The sequence below is a fragment of the Thamnophis elegans genome, chromosome 10 (genome assembly GCF_009769535.1).
Source record: "Thamnophis elegans isolate rThaEle1 chromosome 10, rThaEle1.pri, whole genome shotgun sequence".
NCBI classification, from domain to species: Eukaryota; Metazoa; Chordata; class Lepidosauria; order Squamata; family Colubridae; genus Thamnophis; species Thamnophis elegans.
The window spans coordinates 11,918,117-11,935,024 of record NC_045550.1 but is presented as its reverse complement, the minus strand read 5'-3'; the positions used below and the strand labels follow the sequence as shown (position 1 = coordinate 11,935,024).

The following is a 16,908-nucleotide window of genomic DNA, read 5'->3' as shown; positions in this document are numbered from 1 at the left end:
CATCCAATAATATAACTAAACTCTAGAAGCTGTATTGTTTAAAAGTTGTATTGAAATGTGTTCTAAAGTACAGATCACAACATCAGAAGAGTGCACACAAAGATAACAAATCAAAACAGGACAAGTATTTCCAGCTTTAAATAAAAATACTTGTCCTATTTTGATTTGTTATCTTTGTATGTAACTATGTATCTTAATGTCATTTGGATTTGAAGCTGTGCACATTCTGCACCACTCCCCCCCCCCCAAAAAAAAAGCTCAATAAATCAGTCCCACCTGCTGTAGTGGCTAGGCTGCAACATCTGGGAAAACTCAACTACAAGAAAACATGTCCCGTCACAGCATACAGAACAGCACAAAACACTCAAAACTGTCAAAGTTTATTTCAAGCTTGAAACAACTCTCATTTCAATCATGGAAGACGCAGAATGTCTGTTTCAAGATAAAAACATTTGAAACTTGGAACTTTAGACTTTTGTATACACCAAAATCTATTTTTAAAACAAATTACAGTGAAATGAAAATGAATATAGTAATAAGTAATAAAGTGGGGAAGAATTATACTTATTAAAATAAATTATTGATGAAACATTCGATTCTTCATTTGATTTCCACTGTATCTCAAATTCTTAGCAACTATATTTTTCTTAGGAATAGGAGCATAAAAATATGGGGTTTGAAATAATTCTACTAGAAGGCCTTTTCAAATAGAATTTGCCTCTTAAGAAATCTGTACTTACCACTTTCATCCTCAGAACCAACAGACTCAAGCTGACGTCTGAAGAGGTAAGAGTTGCCAGTTGTTCCCGATTTATTTTTTTCTGAAGTTATCTGAGGTCCAGTTAGATCAGACATTGAGTGAGCCAGAGAGAGTCGCTGAGGTCCCAAAAGAAAAGGCTTTTTTGGCTTCGATTTTAACTGCAATTCATTGAGGGATGTTATATTAGTTTCTGGTGTATGAGTACTTGGAATGATTGCAGAAGATGTATCCAAAAATGTCCCATCTGTCTTACGACCCTTCATTTTGTCCTTTAATTTGGCAAAAGGAGATTTGGTTTTGTCCTTAATTGACAAGTCAAACATGCTTGCTGTCATGTTGTTTCTCACAAACTGAATATTGACTTTTATCTCTCCTCTGTCTTTAGTTCGTTTTCCTTGTTTAGACTCGAGGGGAAACCATCTTAAAGAAAAGATAGTATGCTGTTAAATTGCATAAGCATGCCTCAGAATCATATGATGCCATTTCATCTGTACAGTACTTATGTAAGATTGCAAAAAAGTAAATACAGACACATATCCGGGAGGCTGCTTTTACAATTTTAAATATATTTATTTCAAAAAGTTTTCCTCGGTCAAATTTCAAAACAAGTATGTTAGAAGGATTAAAGTGCCTAATTTAATCAGAATCATATATAATAAAGCAAAATTAATTAAACTTCAAGAAATTGCAGCAGTTGAAAGTATACTAAAATGAGTTTCAAAGCTGAAACACAAGTAGAGAAACCAAATGTCATTTGGAAGCCTTAAAATAAACATTTACATACAAGTTTCTGAAAACTGACAATGATGATCTAAAGGGAATCCTGTTGGTAAGGCATTCCTCAGGTGGAAATAAAATTGCAAAAAAGGCTGTCTCTTGGTAGACAATTTAATGACTACTAAAGTAGGGCAACAGAGAAGGCCCACCATTCTTGATCACTTAGTAAAAGTGCTTTGAACAGGGCTCAGAAAAATACCAGCAGCCAACACAGTTCATGCAATATGAGCCTCTCGTGTTTTAATCATCTTGTTCCCGCCATCACACAATTTTTGAATCAGGTGTTCCTGTACCTAATTCAATCATATCCCATAGAATTCATATGTAAGTTCTTAATATTCAATATTGAATTAAAAATAGTAATTTCCACAATTTGTATAATTCATAGTAATAAACTTAAAATATTATTCCTGTATTTTATTTGGGGAATAGCATCTACACTGAAAGAGTAACAACCCAAAATGATGTTCTTCGTTTATAAAATACTTGAAAGAAGTTTGTAGAATTAATCACTATAACAATAGCTTTTGTGAAAGTGCAAAAAAATCCCTTATATTAGCCACATCTTTTATAAAGTACACTACAGTATTACAAATAATAACTAAGTTCAAAAATTTGACATATAGTCTTGTATGATTTTAAGCACAGAAAGATTCTTTCAAAACTACTTGACAGCTTTTTCTTCTAATTTTCAGTATCCTATTTAATTTCAGCATTCTATTATTATGACAAATTTTCATCCTTTCAATATATGTCATATCAAAAGGATGCAATGTTTGAATATGCTGAACTATTTTACACTCTTCTTAAGTTGTGGTTGTTCTCTTTTCCACTTGAGCAGGGATGAAAACTCCCTCAAACAGTTTGGAGGTTGCAGGTACAGTTATGGAAAAAGTATGTCATTGGACGGGATGGGACTGAATTTCCTTTTGATTTATTAAGTAAGGGAATCAAAAAGAGACATCCTAAATGCCATCCACAATTGGCTACAGATTTGCTTCCTAGAGCCTTTGCCATCCCCATCCTTAGAATTAGGGAGCAAAATCATGCCACCAAAACCTGGTTATTTTACCACTGATTTTAGAGGAGAATGAAATCCATAGTTTGCCTAGTGTTTATTCCTATTTCCATGGCCCTTCTCAATATTTTTTTTTCCTATTAAGGAAAAAAGATCCCTCAATATGAAGAGTCCCGGTGTCTGTAATATCAAATTAAAATGAACTGGTAAACATTTGTTTACCAATATGCTATTGAGGAACAAACCATATAGAATCATAGAGGTGGAAGAGACCTCAGAGGTCTTCTAGTCCAACCTCCAGCTCAAGGCAGGAACCTTATATCAGCAACTAGTCAAATGGTTGCCCAGTCTATTCTTGAAAACCTCCAATGATGGAGCACCCACAATCCCAGGAAGAAAGCTATTCTACTGATTAATATTTGTCTGGTTTCATACAAGATGTTAAATCTTAAGTCATTGTTTACAATACATTAAGCCAAAATCAAACATGATTACGTTTAGCACAGTACTATAAACTCTTATCTCTAGTTTGAAATCAAACTGTTTAAGATTGTAATCATTTTTATTGTATCTTGAATTAAAGCCAGATAAGTAAATAAAACAAAAAAGTTATTCTAAAACTTGTGCTACACATATTCTACACACCATTCCTTTCTGCAGTTGGTATATTCCACATTTACTGCAGCCAGCATGTTTTCTTTAAAGGAAACCTCATAGGAGATGTCTTGCTATAAAAGGATGATAAGTTATGAATGCTTAGTCCTCTTTGGACATGCAAAATCCAGAGTGCTTACTTTACAAACATACAGATTAATTCATGTCCCACATAATAGCAGTAGACTTATATACCGCTTCATAAACACCAGTCAAATGGCATCAGTTCCTTTCAGGAACAAAACCTCACATGTGAACTTAGTTATATGGAAGTTGGGTTTTTTCATATATGATATTCAATATGTACAGGTAATCCTCAAGTTGTAACCGATTGATTACTGACCATTCAAAGTTACAATAGAACTCCCCCCTCCCAAAGCTACTTAAAACCTGGTTTCAAAGTTACATCGACCGTATACACCCTTACAGTCATATGATCGCATTTCGGTAGGTATTCACCCTTTATGGCTATTTGGAGTATCCTGCAGCCATATGACCATAATTTTTGACAATTTTTGCAGGTTTTCAGAGTTTACTTCCAGTTGCAGGCAAAAAATGCCCATTGAGTAAAATGGATTTGGAAATGGTGAAATGTTGAAAAATTGGGCTTGGTTATACAATATCTTAATTTATGATTGCAACAATTTACAACTATAATTCTGGGCTCAATTACTATTGTAATTTCAGAACTGTAGACATTAATTTGTGACATTAGCATTTCATGTTATGTGTACTTTGTTAAAAATGTTTGGGCAATTGGATTATGTAGTGAATGAAGAGCCATAATGTATGAGAAAATATACAATTATATTTTTACTGTGAAGGATAGGGGAAAAAACACCCTATGCTTCCATTTGAAGCATCCCTCTGTGTAAACATATAAAAAGTCCTATAAGTTTAAATACTAATTATGATTTGATATAACTCCAAAATTATGGATTAAGAAATATATCAAGAACCAACCAAAATTGTACTTTCGTTTATTCTTTCTATGGTACTGTTACAAATTAAATTAATGAAAGTTTCAATAGTTTGAATGGAAATGGCTAGTTTTCAATAAATATAATTAAAAATGCCCACCTTTGGCCAGAAAGAAATATGATTTTACATTTACAAATTTATATACATGTGCAAACATTCACACTATCCCTTCCCCAATCTTCCAATATTACTAAGGTCAGCTTAAAAGTATAGCCACATCCCTCTCTACTTAGGAATAAATCCTATTAATAGGAGTTCTATGGAGATAGAATTACAGCTTTAATGTTTTATTTTTTGATGATCTAAACAAAAATAATTATTCATTCTTTAATTTATTCTGTGTTGGGGGGAAAATAAGTGCACCAAAGGCTTAAAGCAGATCAGAGTTGGCCTCCAAGTATCAGCTAACTAATGAAAAGGCCTTAAGCCACTCAAATTGTCATGCTTTACAATTTTGGATAATCAAAAAGAAAGCAACACAACTGTTTCAGGTGTTCATGGCTTAACAATTCAAGAACTGTAAATTACACTTGTTCCAAGTCTGATAAGGCAATTCTTTCATTGTTGTTTGAAGTTTATTCATACTCATAAAAGAAACCATCAACCCACCTCCCAAATAATCGGTCTTTTGCCAGAGTGAATATATTATATTTTGCCATAGACAAGGTTCAACTTCAACACTCACATTATTTTTAAAGAAATATGCTTAAGCCATTACTAACAGCAACTTAAATAACCGGTAATATTTATGCCTTTGATCTGGAGGCTGATATATCTTTAAAGTCACAATGCCTGGCAAACACAACTTTCTCTGATAAAAAGAAAATTGAACAAATTGCTAGTTCTGCAGTCTTTCTAGAATTCTAGATCACCTGTTATCTTTACTTTTCCAAAAAGAAACATGTGCAACAGAACTGCTTACAAGTTTAAATATTTTGCAGAATATTAAAATATATCTTTTTCTAATACTCGAGTGATTCTGAAAACTGTCCTTTAGAAAACCATACTTATAGTACGTTGGGAAAAATTAATTATATTAAAACTAAAAGAATTACTAAGAGAAATCTTCAAATATTTCCAAAACTAAGTAGTGTTAAAATTACATCATCATTGAAGAATTATTTTATATAAAATACTCCAAATTTGCTCAAAGTATCTAAAGGTAAAGCAACTGCATTTATATTTTATACAATTTATATTTATTATCCATCTTTTAAAAAACTCAGGATTACATTATTAGACACCATAGCTCATTTTTCAGAACTGATTAGTACCTACATTTTATATTTAAAGTGTTGGACAAGAGGACAGCTTATTTGTTAAACTACTGTATACAATTTAATCTTTGAAAAGCTTGGAAAAAAATTATCTTCCTTCTACACTCTCAATCCCTAAACAGCATAATGATGACATTTCTGTGATAACCTATTCCCTCCACAATGGATTTTGGATGATTATAACCACACAAAATGGTCATGTATTCCTATATCACAGTTATAATTATAATGCACTGAAGATTTATTATTTCTAGCAATTCAAACACTGAATATATAATAGAACAATAGTGCCTCTGCCAAATAAAATGCAAACTAAAGATATGGCGTTTTTTAGAAAACAATGATAACCATAATGGTAATGTTGTTAGTTAGTTGCGAAGTCATGTCTGATCAATTGCAACCCCTTGTACAATGTTCCACCAGGCTTTCCTGTCGTCTAACATCCCCTGAAGTCCATTTAAGCTCATGCCTACTGCTTCCGTGACTCCACTCAGCCACCTCATTCTCTGTTGTGCCCTTCTTCTTTTGTCCTCAATCTTTCCCAGCATTAGGTTCTTCTCCAGTGAGTCTTTCCTTCTCATTAGGTGGCCAAAATACTTGAGTTTCATCTTCAGGATCTGGCCTTCTAAGGAGCAGTCAGGATTGATTTCCTCTAGGACTGACCAGTTTAAATGCCTTGCAGTCCAAGGGACTTGCAGGAGTCTTCTCCAGCACCATAGTTCAAAGGTCTCAATTCTTTGGCGCTCAGCCATTCTTATGGTCCAACTTTCACAGCCATATATTGCAACTGGGAAAACGATAGATTTGACTATATGCACTTTTGTTGGCAGGGTTATGTTTCTACTTCTTAATATGCTGTCTAGATTTGCCATAGCTTTCCTCCCCAGGAGCAAGTGTCTTTTAATTTCTTGGCTGCAGTCCCCATCTACGATAATCTTAGAGCTCAGGAAACTACCTCCATTTCTTCCCCATCTATTTGCCAGGAATTGAGAGGGCTGAATACCATAATCTTAGTTTTCTTAATGTTGAGTTTCAAGCCAACTTTTGCACTCTCCTTCTTCACCCACATCAAGATTATAATGATGATAATAAGTCCCACCCCCAAACCACCCACTTATGCTAAGGTGGACTAGCCCAATACTTGTGTTGGAAATGCAGAAAGGCAGCTTCCACTGTTTTAATATATACAGCTAGCCGTTGATTTCTAACAGCAATTGGGACTGGAATTTCCATCAGAAAACCATTAAATTAAATTAAACGGTCATTAAATTAATCCCATGGTTGTCAGACAATGCAATGTTGTGAGAATTTCCCACAACCAAGTTAGAGAGAGCAAGATGGCTTGCATGCAGGCCGTCAAGCAGAATCTAATATTGTACACATTGGCCAAAAAAACATAGAGTCCACACTCCAAAACCAAGTAAGTTTTCTCACTTCAAGAAATTTGGATCTGATGTAGAACTCCAACCCTTACAGTTTGTATGTTCCAAATGTCTACACTGGGTTAACTTAATATCTTAGCCCAATACAACAGATGGAAGAGGAACTCTCTCAAAAAAAGGAACAGACTGTATGCTATTTTTTAATTTTTTCTTTCTCTATCTTTTCATCTGTTTCACTTTGTGCTATGAAGTACAACCTTAAAGAATATAGAGTTTTATTTTTAATAGTGGAGAATATCACAAACCACAGGGAATTGCATGAGAAGGTGATAAATGGCCTTTCTAGCTTCACCAAATGAGTGGAAAAAGTGTTATTATGGAATGCATAGCATAATATAATTTGAAACTATTTAAAAATATAAAAACTGACCATGTGTTAAAGTAAAAATGAAGTGAACAGTTTGTCACTGGCCAAACACAATAGCGCATATAAAAGAAATGCTTCTTACATTCAATGCCATAAACATTCTGTAGATTGGCACTTTTTCTGGCTAGAAAAATATGCTTCCTGATATGCTTCCTAAATTAAAAATATGTTTGGATTAAATATATTCATTATATAATAAATATTTACTCAAAAAACCTTATGACTATTACAATCAGACTACATGTTTAGACTGCAGTCCTAGATTTATATTTGAGATGTAAATCTTACTTAAACGAATCTACCTACTTCTACCTGCCTACTTCTGACTAACTTAAAATTATCAGAAGACAGTGCCTTTCTTTGCTAGTACCGAAGAAAAGCAGTATGTGCAAAGAATTAAGCTTGTCATAAAATCATTCATATGATATATATTTAACTCCTCTGAATTATTTCAAACTACGTAAATATTGCAGATCCCAATGCTAGTAGATTTATGGGGGAAAGCACAACTGAACCATTAGGTTTGTTACCTTGAGTGAACATGCTAAATAGATTCTGCCTGTTAATGATGTTGTGTATCTGCCACTACAATGGCAGATGATATACATGGCACAGTGAGACAGAAGATTAGAAATATTGTATTATTTCTATGTCTTATCGTAGCCATTAACTAAAAGCTGCACAATGCAGTAAATTATGTGGGAGTACATTCCTCATTATTGCCTTCAGAAACTTAGCAAGTTTCCAAATATGTTAAAACCCAACACTATGATTTCAAACATTTGGTCTTCCCCATTCCCTAGTTTATTGTAAAATACTACCTGGAACAGCTTGAAAACTTAATATTTTTTTGTGATTTTGGTAGGCCTTAATGAAGATATTAATCAAGCATGTTGAGCCTAATAAAAATATTGCTCAATTCTGGACTAGTCCGGAATACTTTTTTTGATCCTTAATATACAGGATTAAATAACACAAAAATATTATAAACTTAGCATAAATGCTGTGCACAAAGAAAATAACTTTTAGGTCAGAACATAACAGTTAGGTCATAGTCTCTACTTAAAAGGCCAAGATATGAACAAACTGCAGAAGAAATAAATTAAGAAATAAATAAATAAACTATATCTACAAACAAAATAACTGGTATTTCATATCATTAGAATGGATAGTGATTGCCCAAATAACATCACTATCCCTCCGGAATGTTAAGGTGAAATTCAATACTTCTTTTAAAGACATAATTCTATTTAAATTAATTTGCCATAAAGTTGACAAGAAAGCATGTTATGTAAGATCTGAAATAAGTATATAAATTCCAAAATTGGGGTATACAAATATTGTGCAGTTTACTATTTAATATTCTAATACCAGTTTGACCTTAATCTTCACTTCAAAATGGTGGGGAATAAGGGAGGCAATGCAATACAATAAGGCTTGTCAAAAATGTTTTAATTGTCAAATGAAGATATTTAGAAAACATTTGCAAAATATTATGTCCTTCCTGAATGTGTAAATAGATTCTTCTGAGATAACAATCTTAAAATCTCTCTATAACATAACTCAAAAATTAACTGCAGTATGCTACGCTTGAGATAATTAGGTAATAGGGTAGAAACTGGGAGACTAGAGGTGGGTTCCTACCAGTTCGCACCTATTCAGTAGAACTAGTTCGTCAAGTCTATCGAACCAGTTAGAAGAGGTTCCACCAGTGGACCCGGAAAGCAGGCCACACCTACAGAAGAGGTTCCAAATTTTTTTGAAACCCACCACTAGTCCTTGGATATGATTATTCTACACTATCATGCTCATATTTATAAACCTCAGTGCTTCTGTGAAAGGTAAGGATGACTACTGCCTTTGTGGTGCAATCAGAACATTGCGTGTGTTGAAGTTGTTTTAATGCAAACCAAAGATGCCTTTTAAAAAACAAGTTTACATCTTATTCTTATGCATGCCAGTGCTGTGTGTGAGGTAATTTAAGGTGGTTCTGACAAGTGTTGTCGGCATCTTCATATCCGGTCACATGGGCGGCAAGCCACTCCCATCCGGTCACATGAGTGGCAAGCCACTCCCACAAAGGAGGCCACACCCACAGAGTAGGTTCAAACAATTTTTGAAACCCACCACTGTGGGAGACCATGCATTTTTAGTTCTACCTTAGGCACAAAGCCAGCTGGGGAACCTTGGACCAGTCTCTTTCCCTTAGGTCCTGAAAGGAGGCAGTGGCAAACCACTTCTGAAAAATCTAGTCAAGAAAAACTGCAGGGACTTTTCCAGGCAGTCTCAAAGATCTGGACAAGAGTCAATGGAAGAAGGGTGGGGACTCCTTGTTTCAGAATTTAAATAATTACATAAATAAAAATGGTTTATGATAAAATCTGTGACACTTCATTCCAAAGGTTTCAATCAATTCACTTTTTTTTAATAGCCAATACTCTACTTCAGTGGTTCCCAAACTTGGCAACTTTAAGACTTGTGGACTTCAACTCCCAGAATTCTCCAGCCAGCTCTGAAGTCCACAAGTCTTAAAGTTGTCAAGTTTGGGAACCACTGCTCTACTTCACTACTGCAGCTGAAAACATAGCTACACCTCACTACTTCCCAACTAAGTGGCCTTTTAGGAGAATAATTGATACTTGGGACAAATATATCTACTAAGGAAATGTAAAAATTTCAGAAGGAATACTTCTAAATGTTGTTTTCCGTATTCTAAAAAAATTAGAAAATTAAATATATTCCAATTCAATAAAATAAAAGCTGTATCCATTATCATATCTCTGAACTAAACTTCTTTAATAGTGTTTATTAAAACACTGCATCAAAAGCTAGATAGCATAGAGCAGGGCTGTCAAACTCCTGACTGGTAGGCTGGATGCATCATGCGTTGGCCATGCCCTTGCCCAGTTTAGCTAAATGGGGAAAAGTCCAGATACATCACATGACACCGCCGTGATGACGTTTGGCACCCATCGCATAGGAGTTGAAATGGTCATTTTACTCTGTGAGATTTCCATTCAACCAAGAAGCTCACTGTGCAATTTTAAGCAGTTACTCGAAGCCAAACCTCCCAAATACGATTTTTGTTAGGGGCATAAAACTGTTTTGTTAGAAAAAAATGTGGAAATATAAAGTAAGTAAAGAGATAAATGATAATGAAATAAATATAACATCAAAGAATACTGTACCTGTATTTCTCAAAATATCACATTCAAGAACATTTTTGTGCGTATACACACACATACACACATTGTACTGTGTATGGAATAACAAGATATCATGTAACATGAGTAGAAAAAAAAAGAAGCAACATATCTCCAAAGATACAGAATATTCTCAGAATTAGGAATGTTACACTGTGGAAAACATCAGTAGAAGTTAATAGGCTATGATTTCAAGGCATACAGCTTGCAATCAATAAATCAGACAAGAAAGTAGCACATCTCTCAAATCATCCATCCAAATAAAAATTCTTGTTCCCAGATTATTCTACCATTACTTATTGTCCCCATATATTCAACGGAGATCAAGTTACAGTACAAGCCATGATTTACAAGCCATATTTTCAAAATAAAATAATCCCAAAAAACCATATTGATTTCACTCTCTTGTAAAGTCACTAGTGCACAGTGCACTAGTGTACTAGTCCACAATTCATGATTGATCCTATCAAATTTGTTTAAAAAAAAACATTTTCAACGACATATGAGCAATGAACTATGGCTCTTATATGAGCAAGCCTATAACTTCTGATTGGCGTTGACTTCATACTAATTGTACTTATGATATAGTTTATGTGAAGAATTTGTGGATATTTTAAGGTAACCCTTTAAAAAAAGGTTGGATAACATGTGACCTCTAAAGTTGGCACTCAATAATACCCATTAGCCCCAGTCAACCAAGAGAACTGGACAAACTGGATTATGGATGCCAAGGTTTGCCTATATCTTCTAAACCCACAGATTTGCAACACTGCAAAAGATTACATTTCCAACACAAGACATATAAATATAACACTTACTCTGTTTTCCTTCTCAGTTTGTCCTCAAAAATATCATTTAAATTAATTGCCACTTGTCCCAGAAACTTATCAAGCCCAACAAGAGACCTGTGCATGACTATCAGGTAGAGAATGTATTTTTCAGAGTTCCCTTCCATCAGCAATCCAGGCAGCTCAAACGAAGCTTCTTCTTTCCATATTGGATCAAGGGTCTTCTCTGCCACCGAAGTGGAGTACTTCTCTTTTCCCAATTGTATGATAGTGTATGTATCATTAGTGCCACTTTTGCCCTTTGGTTTGAGACCTTTGGCCTGAAGGACTGTGGCCTGCACATGAGTTGGGAACCACTTTTGAGCTTGCTCGGCCAACATAGTAACAAAAGGGGGGGAGGGATTTTGAGTAACAATAGCCACAGAAATAAAATACTGGGTCAGAAGGTATATTTCACAACCCTTTCAGGGAACTAAGCAATTCTCATTTTTGAGATTCTTATTCATCCAGCAGCATTAAAGGCAGTGGGCCACGCTCCCTAACCTAGCTGGCCAAAGTTTCTTCAGATTCTTTTCTCCAAATGTTCAATTCCAGCATACCTCTGCAATCCTAGAGATAGTCCTGCTTTTTCCACACTTCTCTACACAGGGCAGTATATATTTGATTTTGTCCTCTCTACCCACCCTTATTTTCACTCACACCCAAGGCCGACCGGAGACTAACGGGCTTTAAATTAAAAAAAACGAACCAACCCTACACCCTCCCTCCCCGCTTTCCCCAGGACAATTTGGCACTTGCTCTGGCTAGCACCTGTCAAGACTCCTCGGCATCCTCTCCGGCAAATCCCGTTCGCCGAGCACCCTGCGCCTCTTTACAACGCGAGGAGGGCGTCGGGGAGGGGAAGAGTTTGGGTCTGCCGAAGGCACGGAACCAGCTCCGGCCGAGGTAAACTGGACCTGCCCTACCGGGGGCTCTGCCAGGCCGCCCTTCCCCGGTAACAGCTTTTCTTGGGGTGGGGGTATCCCTCGCTATCCCCGGTATTGGGGGGGGGTGGGAGCGGCGAGAGAAAGAACGCCTCGGGAAATGGGCGAGTCGTGCGGAGGCTCAGCAGCGCGGTGGCCCAGCCGCCTCCCTTCCTTCGGCCGAAACGCTCCAGCCGCCGAGCCGAGGCCCCACTTCCGCCTTCCCCATGTTGCCTAAACGGGCGCCGCTGAGTGGGAGCGAGGGAACGGCGCCGCCTCTTTCCTCGGGCGGTCAGAGGGCGAAGGGTAGGGTTCAGGCGGGCCAGGCGCTTCCCCTGCCCTGCCTCGCCCGGCTTCCAGGGGGGCCCCCGAGGGGGAGGGAGGGCGGGTGTGGGGGGAGACTGCCGGGGAGAAATCCCGAAGGATGGCGCCGTCCCTCCCGTCACAACTCGCGCAGCCCGGCGGCCTCGCGAGCCGCACCTCAGGCCATCGGACTGAGCCCCTAGGCGGAAGGCAGGACCGTCCGCATAAGGACCGCTTCCAAGCTGGAGTGTATTTGGTGGAGATTTGACTTCTGCCTTCTTTCTTTCTTTCTTTCTTTCTTTCTTTCTTTCTTTCTTTCTTTCTCTTTCTTTCCTTTCTTTTTTACTTCCTTTCTTCCTTTCCTTTCTTTCCTTTCCTTTCCTTCCTTCCTTTCCTTTCTTTCTTTCCTTCCTTTCCTTTCCTTCCTTCCTTTCCTTCCTTCCTTTCTTTCTTTCCTTTCCTTCCTTCCTTTCCTTTCTTTCTTTCTTTCCTTCCTTTCTTTCCTTCCCTTCCTTCCTTTCCTTCCTTCCTTTCTTTCTTTCCTTCCTTTCCTTTCTTTCTTTCCTTTCCTTTCTTTCCTTCCATTCCTTTCTTTCTTTCTTCCTTCCTTTCCTTTCCTTCCTTCCTTTCCTTCCTTCCTTTCTTTCTTTACTTCCTTTCCTTCCTTTCCTTTCCTTCCTTCCTTCTTTCTTTCTTTTCCTTTCTTTCTGTTCCTTTCTTTCTTTCCTTCTTTCCTTTTCTTTCTCCCTTCCTTCGTTCTTTCCTTTCTTTCTTTTCTTTTCTTTCCTTCCCTTTCCTTTTTCTTTCTTTCCTTCCTTCCTTCCTTCCTTCCTTCCTTCCTTCTTTTTTCTTTCTTTCTTCCTTTTCTTTCCTTTCTTTCTTTCTTTCTTTCTTTACTTTCTTTATTTATTTCCTTTCTTTCTTTCTTTCTTCCTTTCCTTTCTTTCTTTCTTTCCTTCCTTTCCTTTCCTTTCCTTCCTTTCCTTCCTTCCTTCCTTTCTTTCCTTTCCTTCCTTTCCTTTCTTTCTTTCCTTCCTTCCTTCTTTCTTTCTTTCCTTTCTTTCTTTCCTTTCTTTCTTTCCTTCTTTCCTTTCTTTCTTTCCCTTCCTTCTTTCTTTCCTCCCTGCCTTTTTTCTCCTTCCTTCCTTCCTTCCTTCCTTCCTTTCTTCTTTCTTTCTTTCTTTCTTTCTTCCTTCTTTCCTTTCTTTCTTTCTTTCTTTCTTTCCTTTCTTTCTTTCTTTCCTTTCTTTCTTTCTTTCCTTCCTTTCCTTTCTTTCTTTCTTTCTTTCCTTTCCTTCCTTCCTTTCCTTCCTTTCTTTCTTTCCTTCCTTCCTTTCCTTTCTTTCTTTCCTTCCTTCCTTTCCTTTCTTTCTTTCCTTTCTTTCCTTCCTTCCTTCTTTCTTTCTTTCCTTTCTTTCTTTCCTTTCTTTCTTTCTTTCCTTTCTTTCTTCCCTTCCTTCTTTCTTTCCTTTCTTTCTTTCTTTCCTTCCTTTCCTTTTTCTTTTCTTTCCTTCCTTCCTTCTTTCCTTCCTTCCTTCTTTTTTCTTTCTTTCTTTCTTTCCTTTCTTTCCTTTCTTTCTTTCTTTCCTTTCTTTCTTTCCTTTCTTTCTTTCTTTTCTTTCTTTCTTTTCTTTCTTTCTTTCCTTCTTTCCTTTCTTTCCTTCCTTCCTTCTTTCCTTCCTTCCTTTCTTTCCTTTCTTTCATTCCTTCTTTCCTTTCTTTCCTTCCTTCCTTCCTCTTTCTTTCTTTCTTTCTTTCTTTCTTTCTTTTCGCCCTGCCTTGGCGAGGTTGCAATGCAGTAAAACAAGGGCTTGTGATGGACTCAGTTTTAAAGATATTCCTGATTGGTTCATAAAAACTTCTTTCTTTCTTTTTTTTTACTCGGCCATGTTGTGAATTCCACAAGACAATATGGGCGAAGTTGTGAATTTGCACAAGAAGAGCAGGCAAATTGCAGTGAGGATGGAAAATAAACTGATCGGGAATAGCATAGAAAATTAAAAAGAGGGGAAAAACCGAGTTAATGATATATGCTGACTGTAATGGAATGGTGGACATGATAATGAAATTTGGAAACGCTTTCAAAATGATGCATTTTGTTGAGTTGGTGTAGTTGAATAGTTAAGGTATTCAGTGAGAACCAGATTCAGGTGCCATCTCTCCTTAAAATTCACTCGGTGACTTGGGGCCAGTTTTAGCCCAATCTGTCCAACAGAATGGATATGGAAATTAAATGGAGAGAGATCCAAATATGTGGCCCATAGGATGATGAAGATGACAACTCAAAAAAATGGAGAATCCCCAAGGAAAAAATATTTTTAAAAAGTCATGATTGAAATAACAGTAGTGACAAATTTTTGGATTCACACTTGAGTATAGGGACCACGATGAAGGCCTTGCAATAAAACTACAAATTTAAAAATAAATCCATGTTCATAAATATGTTTAACTACTCTAGGAAAACATATTTCAAAACATGAAACCAATAAAAGTGTATGCATTCTGCAAATAACTTCTAGATGATGTAACACAGGCAACAGTATGTTGACCTGCAAGGTAATCTGTAAATTAGGGATTCTGACATCAATAGAATACTGTAGTGTGACTGTGGTTGTGGTAAAATTGGACTTTTATTTTACTTGTATACTATAGAAAATAATAGAGTAACCTGCAGCAAAATACATAATACTGTTCAATGTCTGACACAACAGATGAGTATCTCTTTGACCAGCTTTCAGAAGACCATCAATGGGGAGGCTGTAGAAGATACTATTTTTACTGTCCTTCTAGATAATGGGTACTATCAGATGTTGCCTCTGGGAGAATTGCATTGAAAAGTTGATTTTTGTTGAACTCGGGCACCAGCCATATAGGTTTTGTAAGTTAAAACCATCTCCTTGGATTTCCTGTGGAAACAATTGACAACCATTATAGGGATTGCTGTATGAGTGTAATATGTCTATGACAATGAATTTTTAAAAAACACTAATTTTTGAAACAACTGTAACTGAGTGGTCTTCAAGACAGCCTCATGTAGAGAATACAGCAAATTGGTGATAATATCAAGAATGACTCAGGTCCTCTTTTCCAAGTAGGGATGTATCTTTCCTAGTCACAACGTCCATCTGTGCATTCCAACAGTAGTTTTATCTTGGCTTGGGCTTAATTATACTCTATTCATCCCATTAAGATCCCCGTTGCCTACAGAAACTGAGATGAGATTGAACACCAGCTAAGTCCAGAGTAGCAACAAATACATGCATTCATCATATCGCCCTCTGAATCAACAAATGACATTCCTAGCATCCAGCCAGAACATAGACTGAAAAAAGTGTAGGTAATCTACTTATTCTATGGCACTTTGTAGATGAATTCCCACTATATATTCAACAACCTATTCCTTCAAAAGTTGGAGGTTGTGTGAACATTATCAATAGGACAATGAGTAGCCCTCGTAGGTCTTTGACAAAGTACCCAAATGCCCTCCAAAAACTCTGCAGATTGATTAAATACCTGGGAAGACCCTCCTGTTGCCCCTCCCAACTCTGCAGGTGGCAGTTCTAATTGGCAAATGGTACCCGTAATGCCATCCATATCCAAATCACTGCATAATTTCTCTGATATGAAGATGAGATCCAACACACATTTACTGGCATGTATCAATCCATGACAATTGTATGATTACTTTGGAGGCCATAAACTCTGGCATTTCCTGAACAATTGGGCATAGAGGTTGAAGTTACTGAATACCAAAAGGTGAGACAAACTTCAATCTAGATCAGTGTTTCTCAACCTTGGCAACTTTGAGTCCTGTGGACTTCAACTCCCAGAATCCCCCAGCCAGCCAGGACTCAAAGTCGCCAAGGTTGAGAAACATTGATCTAGATGTTTATCTAGAAAAGATGAAAGGAGCAGGGGCAACAAAATATCTGGTGTACCAGTAAGATCACAGTTGTCTCTGTGGCCAAATATAGGCATTCACGTAGGTTATCCCATGAATAGGATCATGGAATATAAAAGTGTCATGTCGGGTCAATATGATTACTCATACAGCCTGGAACTCAAGGTTGCTGCAGGATCAAAAATCCAGAAATGAGAAAAAAACCATTGTGTGTAAAACCAGGAGAAAGTGAGGAAAGTCTCCTGATTTTGTGGAATGCAGTGAATGAAATAAAAACGATCTGAACTGTGTGGAAACTCATCTATGAATGAATGAATTATAATGGCTTGATGAAGACTTGCTTTGAAAAATATGTTTTAAACAAATTAATTCACTTGGGAAATGGAAAAGGGATAAATCAAAAAGCTTGACTAATTTTAATTTTTATGATGCAAGGCTGATACCATTAGTGAACAATAAAAAAAAGTTCTGAATG

General features: G+C 36.6%; 1 protein-coding gene across 2 annotated transcripts in view; it reads right to left on the bottom strand.

Moving 5' to 3' along the window:
* RAB11FIP2 (RAB11 family interacting protein 2) overlaps positions 1-12,525 on the bottom strand; it is a 33,078-nt gene extending 20,553 nt beyond the window's left edge. The window contains exons 1-2 of one of the 2 annotated variants that reach the window (XM_032225161.1): positions 11,298-12,525; positions 741-1,180 (exon numbers count right to left, since the gene is read on the bottom strand). In XM_032225161.1, the coding sequence (XP_032081052.1) occupies positions 741-1,180; positions 11,298-11,647 (790 nt within the window). In that variant the 5' untranslated portion in view covers positions 11,648-12,525. The remainder of the gene's footprint in view (positions 1-740; positions 1,181-11,297) is intronic. The other variant, XM_032225162.1, reaches the window with a different exon arrangement.
* Positions 12,526-16,908: the final 4,383 nt, after the last annotated feature.